Here is a 12,500-nt window from a genome sequence, read left to right as displayed (position 1 = left end):
ATTTCCCGAATCTCCCAACCTAACCCCACTTCTCTCTTCCCAACAACCCCAATATCTAACCCCTCCCTACCTTCCTCTCCCTTCACCATCCCCCCTTCCATTCCCCCACTCCCTGAACCCCACCAATACCCAAGTTGACCCCAATTCTTCCCCTCTTTTCCCCAGCGTTCCCGAGGATTACAAACTGAACCCCGGGCCAGTGGAGGCTATCGCAGTTCACCCCAAGGAAGCTGGTCGGATCCTTATTGGTTACCAGCGAGGTCTTGTTGTGCTCTGGGATACCAAGAACTTGTGTGCCGATCAGGTGAGGGAGAGGAGGAGGAGGAGAGAGAAGGAATGAGGAGAGGAAAGAAGAGGAGGAAATGTACAAAATGAGGAAGAAGAGAAGGAGGAAGAGGAGGAGGAGGAAGAGGAAAAGGAGGATAGTGAAGTACGGAAAAGCAAGAGATGGAATTAGAATTTGTAGGAAGAGGAAAACAAGAGGAGGAGGAGGGGAAGAGAAGAAGGAGGAGGAGGAGGAAGAGGAGACTAGCTGGGGCAGAATGAAGAGTAGGGCTGGTGATGGGAAGGGTAGAAAGGAAGGGAAGGGAGAGGAGGAGGTTAGTAGGAAGGAAGAAGAAGAAGGAGGAGGAGGAGGAGGAAGAAGAGAGAGAGAGATAAGTTAAAAAAAAAGAAAAGAGAGAGAGGAGGTTTGAAGAGAAGTGAATCCCAATCTGCCACCATTTTTTCACCCCTCTCCCTCTCTCCTCATCACCCCACTTAAAACCCCTCTCCCCTCACCCCACTAACACCCTCAATTCCCTTCATCTTCTCACCCTTTTGCCGTACACCCCATCACCCCATTGACACCCCTTTTTCTGTCTCCCCTTTCACCCCATATGTAATCCCTTCCCCCATCACCCCATTCCTACATATTCTCTCCCCATCACCCCACTCACCCCAAATACAAACCCTTCCCACTCCACCCCACTGTCAACACACACACTAATCTTTTCACTGTTTACAATCTCCCCATTCCTACCCATCACCCCACTCACCCCATCATCCCTTCCCACAGACCTACATCAGCACCCCACTGTCAACACTCCCTCTCACATTTCACTGTCTACAATCTCCCCATTCCCACCCATCACCCTCTCCCCGTCACCCCACTCACCCCATCACCCCTTCCCGCAGACCTACATCAGCAGTCAGCAGTTAGAGAGCGTCTGCTGGCACACTGACCCTGCGGCTTTCACCACCTCACACAATGACGGCTCCTACATGGTCTGGTCTGCTCTGGACTCTGCGCAACCTGCCGATGGACCCCAGACTGTCTACGGCCCCTTCCCCTGCAAGCCCATCACGAAGATCTTGCGCCCCTCTGCTAAGGAGTGAGTAGGGATGGGGGGATAGGAAGGGATGGGAAGGGATGGGGTGTTTGAAGGATGGGGTTAGGTTAGGTTTGTATGTGTGTTTGTGTGTTCAATTATTTTTCTCTGTTTTTATACTCCTCCTCACCCTTTTCTCCTTCCTTCCCTTCACCCCACCTAACCTAACCTATCCCTTCCCTTCACCCCACCTAACCTAACCTAAGCTCCCCCTTCCTCTCACCCCACCTAACCTAACCTAAGCTCCCCCTTCACCCCACTTAACCTAACCTATCCCTTCCCTTCACCCCACTTAACCTAATCTATCCCTTCCCTTCACCCCACTTAACCTAATCTATCCCTTCCCTTCACCCCACCTAACCTAACCTAAGCTCTCCCTTCACCCCACCTAACCTAACCTAAGCTCCCCATTCCTCTCACCCCACCTAACCTAACCTAAGCTCCCCATTCCTCTCACCCCACCTAACCTAACCTAAGCTCCCCATTCCTCTCACCCCACCTAACCTAACCTAAGCTCTCCCTTCACCCCACCTAACCTAACCTACCTAACCTCTCCCTTCCCCTCACCCCACCTCCCCTAAGCTCTCCCCCTCACTCTTCACCCTCTTCTCCCTGTCCCATCACCCCACCTAACCTCCCCTAACCTAACCTCTCCCTTCCTGTCACCCTCTCCTCCTCTGCTCCCCCTCACCCCACCTAATCTTCCCTCCTTACCTCCCCACACCCTTTTACCTCCCCTCTCTCACCCCCTCATTACCTCCCCTCCCATTCCCCTCTCTTTATTTCACCTCTTCTTCCCTCCTCTCATTCTCTCTACCTCACCTAACCTAACCTCCCCTCATTTTCTCTACCCAACCTTACCTAACCTAACCTAACCTAACCTCATTCTCTGCACCTCTCCACCTAACCTAACCTAACCTAACCTCACCTCCCCCTCTGTTCCTCACCCCACCTAATCTCCCTTCTCTCCCCAGCGGCGGCCAGTTCACCATCTTCAGCGGCGGAATGCCCCGGGCCAGCTATGGGGATCGGCACACTGTCACCGCCATTGAGGGGGACGCGCGACACACCACCTTCAGCCTCTCCTCTAGGGTGCTGGACTTCGCGGTGGTTCTGGATGACGAGACGGGTGAGGAAGGGTGTTGAAGAGGGTGTAGGGTGTAGGAAGGGGTGTAGGGTATTGAAACCTAACCTGACAAAACCCCAAACAGTCACTATAGGTCTTGACTCAGAAAATTCATATATGCTTCCTTACTAATGAGACTTTCTATTCAACAAAGTGAGGTCATTCTTTGTTGATTTATACCATAAGGTGCTGGCTATCATGTGTTTGAAGATACCCTAAACTTAACCTAACCTAACAAAACCCCAAACAGTTACTACAGGTCTTGACTCAGAAAATTCATATATGTTTCCTTACTAATGAGACTTTCTATACAACAAAGTGAGGTCATTCTTTGTTGATTTATACCATAAGGTGCTGGCTGTCATGTGTTTGAAGATACCCTAAACTTAACCTAACCTAACAAAACCCCAAACAGTTACTATAGGTCTTGACTCAGAAAATTCATATATGCTTCCTTAATAATGAGACTTTCTATACAACAAAGTGAGGTCATTCTTTGTTGATTTATACCATAAGGTGCTGGCTATCATGTGTTTGAAGATACCCTAAACTTAACCTAACCTAACAAAACCCCAAACAGTCATTACAGGTCTTGACTCAGAAAATTCATATATGCTTCCTTACTAATGAGACTTTCTATACAACAAAGTGAGGCCATTCTTTATTGATTTATACCGTAAGGTGCTGGCTATCATGTGTTTGAAGATACCCTAAACTTAACCTAACCTAACAAAACCCCAAACAGTTACTATAGGTCTTGACTCAGAAAATTCATATATGCTTCCTTAATAATGAGACTTTCTATACAACAAAGTGAGGTCATTCTTTGTTGATTTATACCATAAGGTGCTGGCTGTCATGTGTTTGAAGATACCCTAAACTTAACCTAATCTAACAAAACCCCAAACAGTTACTACAGGTCTTGACTCAGAAAATTCATATATGTTTCCTTACTAATGAGACTTTCTATACAACAAAGTGAGGTCATTCTTTGTTGATTTATACCATAAGGTGCTGGCTGTCATGTGTTTGAAGATGCCCCAAACTTAACCTAACCAAACAAAACCCCAAACAGTTACTACAGGTCTTGACTCAGAAAATTCATATATGCTTCCTTATTAATGAGACTTTCTATACAACAAAGTGAGGTCATTCTTTGTTGATTTATACCATAAGGTGCTGGCTATCATGTGTTTGAAGATACCCTAAACTTAACCTAACCTAACAAAACCCCAAACAGTCACTATAGAAAATTCACATATGCTTTCTTACTAATGAGACTTTCTATACAACAAAGTGAGGTCATTCTTTGTTGATCTATACCATAAGGTGCTGGCTTTTTTTATTTTTATTATTATTATTATTATTATTATTATTATGTAGAAATGTGACAACTCTCCTGTTTTCTTCTTCCTCCTCTTCTATATCTTCCACTTCCTTTCCTTCCTTTCTTTTCTTCTTATTTTCTTATCTCCTCTCTTCTCTTCCCTCACTTCCTCCTCCTTCTTTATCTCATCTTTCTCTCTGTTCATTTGTCTATTTCTCCTTTCTCCTCCTTTTCTTTATCTCTTCTTATTCTTCTTTTGCCTCCTTCCACTTATTTAACGTTCCTAAACTTCTTCTCAAACCAGTACTTCCAACCTCTCATTATTCCCTGCTACCAACTCCTCTTCATCCTCAACCTCCTCATTAACCCGGTAGCCTCGGGGATCATGTTTCTTAATGGTCCCTCTAAGCGAGAAAAATGAGAAAAAATCATCACTCACACAGACCATTTCATAATATATATCAACGCATTTGTGATCAGTTTATGCATCATCTATTTTGGGGAGGTTATATCATGGCACAAATTTGCCCCGTCGCTGCTACACGGTAAAGCCACAAATTTGGCCCGTCCCTGGTACACGGTAAAGCCACAAATTTGGCCCGTCGCTGCTACACGGTAAAGCCACAAATTTGGCCCGTCGCTGCTACTGGGTTAATTACCTCTCCAAAATCATCATTACCCCCTCCTCCTCCTCCTCCACAGGGGTTGCCGACTGCCTGGTGATACTGGCAGAGGAGGAGATCGTGTTCATCGACCTGGTAACAGAGGATTGGCCGAGTCATGGGGCGCCCTACCTGGCCTCCCTGCACTCCTCGGCCATCACCTGCTCCTACCTGTGTGCCAGCGTGGCTAACGACGTCCTGGACAAGATCAAGGTGAGGGGGAAGGATAGGTTAGGTTAGGGATGGATAGCTTAGAATGGTTTATGACAAGTAAATATGTGTTCTCTGCTGCACAAATACATCTTGGCTTTTTTTTTTTTCAAGAGTAGGCTATCAATAGTTGGTATATATATAGCAAGATAGCCTTCTGCCAGGGTAGCATAACATGACCACTTGGGGAGATGAGGTTAGGTTATGGATGGATAGTTTAGAATGGTTTATGAGAAGTAATATGTTTTCTCTACTGCAAGAATATGTCCTAGCTATTTTGTTTTTCAAGAGTAGGCTATCAATAGTTGGTGTATATATAACAAGATAGCCTTCTGCCAGGGTAGCATAACATGACCACTTGGGGAGATGAGGTTAGGTTATGGATGGATAGTTTAGAATGGTTTATGACAAGTAAATATGTTTTCTCTACTGCAAGAATATGTCCTAGTTATTATTTTTTTTTTTTCAGGAGTAGGCTATCAATAGTTGGTGTATATAGCAAAATAGCAAGATAGCCTTCTGCCAGGGGTACATAACATGACCACTTGGGGAGATGAGGTTAGGTTATGGATGGATAGTTTAGAATGGTTTATGAGGAGTAAATATGTTTTCTCTACTGCAAGAGTACGTCCTAGCTATTTTGTTTTTCAAGAGTAGGCTATCAATAGTTGGTGCATATATACTATAGCAAGATAGCCTTCTGCCAGGGTAGCATAACATGACCACTTGGGGAGATGAGGTTAGGTTAGGGATGGATAGTTTAGAATGGTTTATGACAAGTAAATTATGTTTTCTCTACTGCAAGAATATGTCATAGTTATTTTTATTTTTTTTCAAGAGTAGGCTATCAATAGTTGGTGTATATATAACAAGATAGCCTTCTGCCAGGGTAGCATAACATGACAACTTGGGGAGATGAGGTTAGGTTATGGATGGATAGTTTAGAATGGTTTATGACAATTAAATATGTTTTCTCTACTGCAAGAATATGTCCTAGTTATTATTTTTTTTTTCAAGAGTAGGCTATCAATAGTTGGTGCATATAGCAAAATAGCCAGATGCATAACATGAAGAAACAAAAAAATAACCCCACCATAACTTTTCCTTCAAGATAGAAAAAAAGAGTAAAAGAAGAAATATGAAAACAAATGAAAAAATGAAGAAAAACTCCCACAGTCTCCCTCCTCACCCCATCACCTCTCTTCCCTAACCCTCCTCTCTCTTTTCCTTCAAGAGAGAGTCAAATAAGAAATATGAAAGAAAGAAAAAAAACTCCCACAACCATCTCACCCCATCACCCCTCACCCCTTTTTCACCCCTCACAGGATGCAGGAATCAAGCAGCAGGCCCGGCTCTCCCCCCGCCCCTGGCCCATCAGCGGAGGGGTGCTGGAGAAGGGGAAGGGGAAGGGTCAGCAGGACACTAATCAGAGGGACATCCTGCTGACTGGACATGAGGATGGTAAGCAGGAGGAGGAGGAGGAAGAGGAGGAGGAGGAGGAGGAAGGAAAAATGAAAGAGGAGAAAGAAGAAGAAGTGTTTGAGTTGGAGGAAGGAAGAGGAGGAGGAGGAGGAGGAGGAGGAGGAGGAAGGAAAAATGAAAGAGGAGAAAGAAGAAGTGTTTGAGTTGGAGGAAGGAAGAGGAGGAGGAGGAGGAGGAAGAATGAAAGAGGAGAAAGAAGAAGAAGTGTTTGAGTTGGAGGAAGGAAGAGGAGGAGGAGAAGGAAGAAGAATGAAAGAGGAGAAGGAAGAAAAAGTGTTTGAGTTGGAGGAAGGAAGAGGAGGAGGAGGAGGAGGAAGAAGAATGAAAGAGGAGAAGGAAGAAGAAGTGTTTGAGTTGGAGGAAGGAAGAGGAGGAGGAGTAGGAGGAGGAAGGAAGAATGAAAGAGGAGAAGGAAGAAAAAGTGTTTGAGTTGGAGGAAGGAAGAGGAGGAGGAGGAAGGAAGAACGAAAGAGGAGAAGGAAGAAGAGTTTAAGTTGAAGGAAGGAAGAGGAGGAGGAGGAGTTAGAGAAGGAAAAGGAAGGAGGAGGTGTAAGTGAAGACAGAGGAGGAGGAAGAAGATAGGAGGAGGAAGAGTAAGGAAACAAGAGGAGGAAGAAGAGGAGAAAAAAAGAAGGGAAAGGAAGGAGGAGGTGAAAGTGAAGACAGAGGAGGAGGAAGAGGGAGAAGAGAGGAAAAATGAAGGGAATGAGAAAGGAAGGAAGGAGGGAGGAAGAGAAGAAGGAAGAGATGGAGAAAATAAGGAGGAAGGAAGAATGGGAGAAGGAGGAGGAGGAGGTTAAGAAGGAAGAAGAAGAGGAGGAGGAGGAGGAGGAGGAGGAAGGAGATTCATATACACCCACATCTTACATTAGTCTCCCCTATTCCCCTCCCCATCTCCCCTCTCTCTCCCTTTTCTCCCATTCCCTCTTGTCCCTTCTTCCTCTTCCTTCTATAACTCTTCCTCCTCCTCCTCCTCCTCCTCTTCCTCTGTCTCCTTCCTCCCTCTGTCACCCCTACACCCCTTCACCCCTTTCTACACCCCACACAGGTACCGTTCAGTTCTGGGAGGCTGGTAGTGTCTCCCTGCGTCTCCTCTACAAGCTCTCCACGGCCCAGCTCTTCGTGTCGGAGGACCTGGGAGGGGAGGGGGCAGCCGCGGAGGACGATGATTGGCCCCCGTTTAGGAAGGTAAGAGGTGGGGGGGGTGCATGGGAGGGGGTTAAGTGGAGGAGGAGGAGGAGGAGGAGGGAGAAGAATGAGAAAGTAAGGAAGGGAGGAGGAGAAGGGAGAGGGGATAGAGGAGGAGGAGGAGGAAGAGGAGATGGAGAAAGTAAGGAGGAGGAGGAGGAGGGAGAAGAGAGAAAGAATGAGAAAGGAAGGAAGGGAGGAGGAGAAGGAAGAGGGGATAGAGGAGGAGGAGGAGGAAGAATGAGAGAGGAAGGAAGAGGAGATGGAGAAAGTAAGGAGGAGGAGGAGGAGGGAGAAGAGAGAAAGAATGAGAAAGGAAGGAAGGAAGGGAGGAGGAGAAGGAAGAGGGGATAGAGGAGGAGGAGGAGGAAGAATGAGAGAGGAAGGAAGAGGAGATGGAGAAAGTAAGGAGGAGGAGGAGGAGGGAGAAGAGAGAAAGAATGAGAAAGGAAGGAAGGGGAGGAGAAGATAAGGAGGAGGAAGGAAGAATAGGAGGAGGAGGAGGAGGAGGAGGACAAATGTAGTAAAAGTAGATGTTTGCAGTTTCATATATTGTTTTTCTTCTCTTTCCTTCCTCTTTCTTCTTTTCTCCTCCTTGTTTCCTCCTTTCTCTTACTCTTTCTTCTTTTATCCTCTTCTCTTCTTCCTTACTTTCTCCTCCTCCTTTTCTTCCTTTTTCCTCTTCTTCCTTTTTCTTCCTCTTTTTCTCATATTTACACTAACCTAACCTAACCTATCATCCACTTGCAGTAACCTAACCTAACCTAACCTAACCTATCATCCACAGTAACCTAACCTAACCTATCATCCACTTGCAGTAACCTAACCTAACCTAACCTATCATCCACTTGCAGTAACCTAACCTAACCTAACCTAACCATCCCCTTTCCCTCTCCCTAGGCCGGACTGTTTGACCCCTACAGCGACGACCCGAGGCTGGGGGTGAAGAAGATGCAGATGTGCCCATACACTGGTACCCTGGTGGTGGCTGGGACCGCTGGGCAAGTCTTGGTGATGGCCCCGGCGACGGAACCCAAGGATCTTCTGCCCCAGGTGTGTGAGGGGTTCGGACGGGAAGGAAGGGGGAAAAGGGGAAGGATGGGAGGGGGGAAAACAGGGGAAGATAGAGAGATAGGGAGAGAGAAAAGCAGGATAGGGAAAGGAAGAGGAAGGAAGGGAAAAGGGGAAGGATGGGAGGGGGGAAACAGGGGAAGATAGAGAGATAGGGAGAGAGAAAAGCAGGATAGGGAAGAAGGGGAATAGGGAAAGGAAGAGGAAGGAAGGGAAGGATGGGAGGGGGGAAACAGGGGAAGATAGAGAGATAGGGAGAGAGAAAAGCAGGATAGGGAAGTAGGGGAATAGGGAAAGGAAGAGGAAGGAAGGGAAGGGAAAATGAGAGGGAGGGTTTGAAAATAAGGATGGAAAGGAGAGAAGGAGAGGGAAGGGAGAGGGAAGATGAGAGGGAGGGTTTAAAAATAATGGAGGAAAGGAGGGAGGGAGAGGGGAGAGTAGTGAGGAAGGGAAGGAGAGGAAAGAGAAGGGAAGGGAAAGGGAGGGAAGGAGGAAGGTAGAGGAAGGGAGGTAAGGAGTGGGAAGAGAAGGGAAGGGAAAGGGAGGGAAGGAGGAAGGTAGGGGAAGGGAGGTAAGGGAATTAAGGAGGGGGAAGAGAAGGGAAGGGAAAGGGGGGAAGGAAAGTAAGGAAAGGGAGGGAAGAATAAGGGAGGGGGATGTTTCGGAGAGTAAGGGAGAGAGAGAGGAAGGAAAATTTATGTAAGAAGATGAAGGTAAAGAGGGAGGGATGGGAAAGAACGAAGATAAAGATGCATAAAGTTAAAAAAAATACCTTCCCCTCGTCACTAAACACTCCCCCATCAAATATTCTCCCCTTCTCCCCATCACTATACACCAGGCGTTTGTTATATGTGAGGGTTTCCTTCTGCAAAAAGCTCGCATAATGTGAATTTGCATATATCGAACCTATCATCCCACGACCCGTTTTGGAACCCTCTAACTATTTATTCTGGCACCGTTTCACAATAATAAAGCACACTGATTGCTTCCGGGGAGACACACCCAAAGTCTACGATTTAGGCTGATACTTAGCTGCCTGAGGATTAGCTTTAGGATCAGAGGGCGGAAGAGGTGAATTATAGGCAAGGAAGGCGCGGGAAAACATTTGCACTCGCCGCCCTCTAGTGTGAGTCGGACACCATACCTCACCAACCAGTCATACCAGCACCACTACTCGCATAATACAGAATTTTTCTCGCATAAAGGGGGCTTCGTGGTGCAGTGGTTAGCACACTCGGCTCACAACCGAGAGAGCCCGGGTTCGATTCCCGGGCGTTGTGGAAAACTTTGGGCGGCTTTTCCGATACCCTATGCCCCTGTCCACCCAGCAGTGAATGGGTACCAGGTATTAATCGGGGGTTGTGTCCTGTCTCCTGGGGTCTGTTCCCTTCTCCTATAATTCCTCCCCCTTCTGTCTCTCTCCGGCATATGACCACAGATGTTGCACCCACTAAACGAAACTTTCCCTTCTCCTATAATTCCTTCCCCTTCTGTCTCTCTCCGGCATATGACCACAGATGTTGCGCCCACTAAACCAAACTTTCCCTTCTCCTATAATTCCGTCCCCTTCTGTCTCTCTCCGGCATATGACCACAGATGTTGCACCGACTAAACGAAACTTTCCCTTCTCCTATAATTCCTTCCCCTTCTGTCTCTCTCCGGCATATGACCACAGATGTTGCGCCGACTAAACCAAACTTTCCCTTCTCCTATAATTCCTTCCCCTTCTGTCTCTCTCCGGCATATGACCACAGATGTTGCGCCGACTAAACAAAACTTTCCCTTCTCCTATAATTCCTTCCCCTTCTGTCTCTCTCCGGCATATGACCACAGATGTTGCACCGACTAAACGAAACTTTCCCTTCTCCTATAATTCCTTCCCCTTCTGTCTCTCTCCGGCATATGACCACAGATGTTGCGCCGACTAAACGAAACTTTCCCTTCTCCTGTAATTCCGTCCCCTTCTGTCTCTCTCCGGCATATGACCACAGATGTTGCGCCGACTAAACGAAACTTTCCCTTCTCCTATAATTCCTTCCCCTTCTGTCTCTCTCCGGCATATGACCACAGATGTTGCGCCCACTAAACGAAACTTTACAAAACTTCTCGCATAAAACGAATACTTAGCACATTTAGGTTAGTCGCATATGAGCGAATTCGCATATTTTGAACTCACATACATCGAATACCTGTTGTACTCATCGCTTGTTCCACCTTGTTCCAGTGCATCGATATCAACCTGGTGGCGGAGAATGACAGCTTCGTGTGGAAGAGTCACAGTAAGCTGGAGATGAGGGGAGAGACGGTCAAGCTGGAACCAGGCATGCAGGTGAGGGAGATAAGCTTGATATGGCTCACAATTCCTTTTTGTTTTGGGTGGGTATATAATTGCTATTTTTTTCCTCCTTTTTTTTCATTTTCTTGTTTGGTCACTATCAGAACCTAACCTATCATCTACCTAACCTAACTTAACCTAACCTATCATCTACCTAACCTAACTTAACCTAACCTATCATCTACCTAACCTAACCTATCATCTACCTAACCTAACTTAACATAACCTTTCATCTCCTTAACCTAACCTAACTTAACCTAACCTATCATCTACTTAACCTAACTTAACCTAACATATCATCTACCTAACCTAACTTAACCTAACATATCATCTATCTAACCTAACTTAACCTAACCTAACTTAACCTAACCTATCATCTACCTAACCTAACTTAACCTAACCTATCATCTACCTAACCTAACTTAACCTAACCTATCATCTACCTAACCTAACTTAACCTAACCTATCATCTACCTAACCTAACTTAACCTAACCTATCATCTACCTAACCACACAACCTAACCTAACTTAACCTAACATATCATCTACCTAACCTAACTTAACCTAACCTATCATCTACCTAACCTAACTTAACCTAACATATCATCTACCTAACCTAACTTAACCTAACATATCATCTACCTAACCTTACTTAACCTAACATATCATCTACCTAACCTAACTTAACCTAACATATCATCTACCTAACCTAACTTAACATAACCTATCATCTACCTAACCCAACTTTACCTAACCTAACTTAACCTAAGCTATCATTTACCTAACTTATCATCTACCTAACCTAACCTAACCTAACCTAACATATCATCTACTTAACCTAACCTAACCTACCCCACTCTACCTTCCATTCCACAGCACTTAACCCCTTCTGCCCCTTCCCTTCCACCTCCTGTCAACCCCCTAACCTCCCCTCTCTCTCCTGCAGCCGACAGCCATCCTGCAGTTCTTCCCACCAGCCTCCTGCACATCCTTGGCCCTGCACAGTGAGTGGAACCTGGTGGCCTGTGGGACGGCACACGGGTTCGCCCTCTTCGACGCAGCGCAGAACAAGAGTCTTCTGGCTAAAAGTACCCTGAGCCCCCTTGGTGAGTATGTGTGTGTGTGTGTGTGTGTGTCATATCCATCCCCTTGTTCCCCTTCCCATCACAACCCCTCTCTCTCCCTCTTCATCAACCCCCCTATCTCTCCCTCCACTCACACCCCCGTTCGATTCCCGGGCGTTGTGGAAAAATTTGTGCGGCTTTTCCGATACCCTACGCCCCTGTCCACGCAGCAGTGAATGGGTACCAGGTATTAATCGGGGGTTGTGTCCCGTCTCCTGGGATCTGTTCGCTTCTATAATTCCTTACCCTTCTGTCTCTCTCCAGCATATGACCACAGATGTTGCATCGACTAAACAAAACTTTCCTTTCTGTAATTCCTTCCCCTTCTGTCTCTCTCCGGCATATGACCACAGATGTTGCGCCCACTAAACCAAACTTTCCCTTCTGTAATTCCTTCCCCTTCTGTCTCTCTCCGGCATATGACCACAGATGTTGCGCCGACTAAACAAAACTTTCCCTTCTGTAATTCCTTCCCCTTCTGTCTCTCTCCGGCATATGACCACAGATGTTGCGTCGACTAAACAAAACTTTCCCTTCTGTAATTCCTTTCCCTTCTGTCTCTCTCCGGCATATGACCACAGATGTTGCGCCGACTAAACAAAACT

At 46.3% G+C, this 12,500-nt stretch overlaps 1 protein-coding gene and 1 long non-coding RNA gene across 2 annotated transcripts in view; one reads left to right on the top strand and one right to left on the bottom strand.

Moving 5' to 3' along the window:
• Positions 1 to 12,500, top strand: part of LOC126989309 (lethal(2) giant larvae protein homolog 1-like) — a 50,539-nt gene that overhangs the window by 19,979 nt on the left and 18,060 nt on the right. The window contains exons 6-14 of the mRNA XM_050847938.1: positions 166 to 304; positions 1,177 to 1,373; positions 2,345 to 2,499; positions 4,526 to 4,698; positions 6,021 to 6,156; positions 7,226 to 7,365; positions 8,266 to 8,418; positions 10,661 to 10,765; positions 11,718 to 11,877. Of these exons, the coding sequence (XP_050703895.1) occupies positions 166 to 304; positions 1,177 to 1,373; positions 2,345 to 2,499; positions 4,526 to 4,698; positions 6,021 to 6,156; positions 7,226 to 7,365; positions 8,266 to 8,418; positions 10,661 to 10,765; positions 11,718 to 11,877 (1,358 nt within the window). The remainder of the gene's footprint in view (positions 1 to 165; positions 305 to 1,176; positions 1,374 to 2,344; positions 2,500 to 4,525; positions 4,699 to 6,020; positions 6,157 to 7,225; positions 7,366 to 8,265; positions 8,419 to 10,660; positions 10,766 to 11,717; positions 11,878 to 12,500) is intronic.
• Positions 10,799 to 11,556, bottom strand: LOC126989318 (uncharacterized). Its single transcript, XR_007743182.1, has 3 exons — positions 11,321 to 11,556; positions 11,132 to 11,276; positions 10,799 to 10,966 (listed from the first exon to the last, which is right to left on the bottom strand). It is a non-coding gene; the product is annotated as an uncharacterized LOC126989318 (long non-coding RNA).

The sequence above is a fragment of the Eriocheir sinensis genome, unplaced genomic scaffold (genome assembly GCF_024679095.1).
Source record: "Eriocheir sinensis breed Jianghai 21 unplaced genomic scaffold, ASM2467909v1 Scaffold113, whole genome shotgun sequence".
NCBI lineage: Eukaryota > Metazoa > Arthropoda > Malacostraca > Decapoda > Varunidae > Eriocheir > Eriocheir sinensis.
This window is presented reverse-complemented; position numbering and strand designations above follow the sequence as displayed.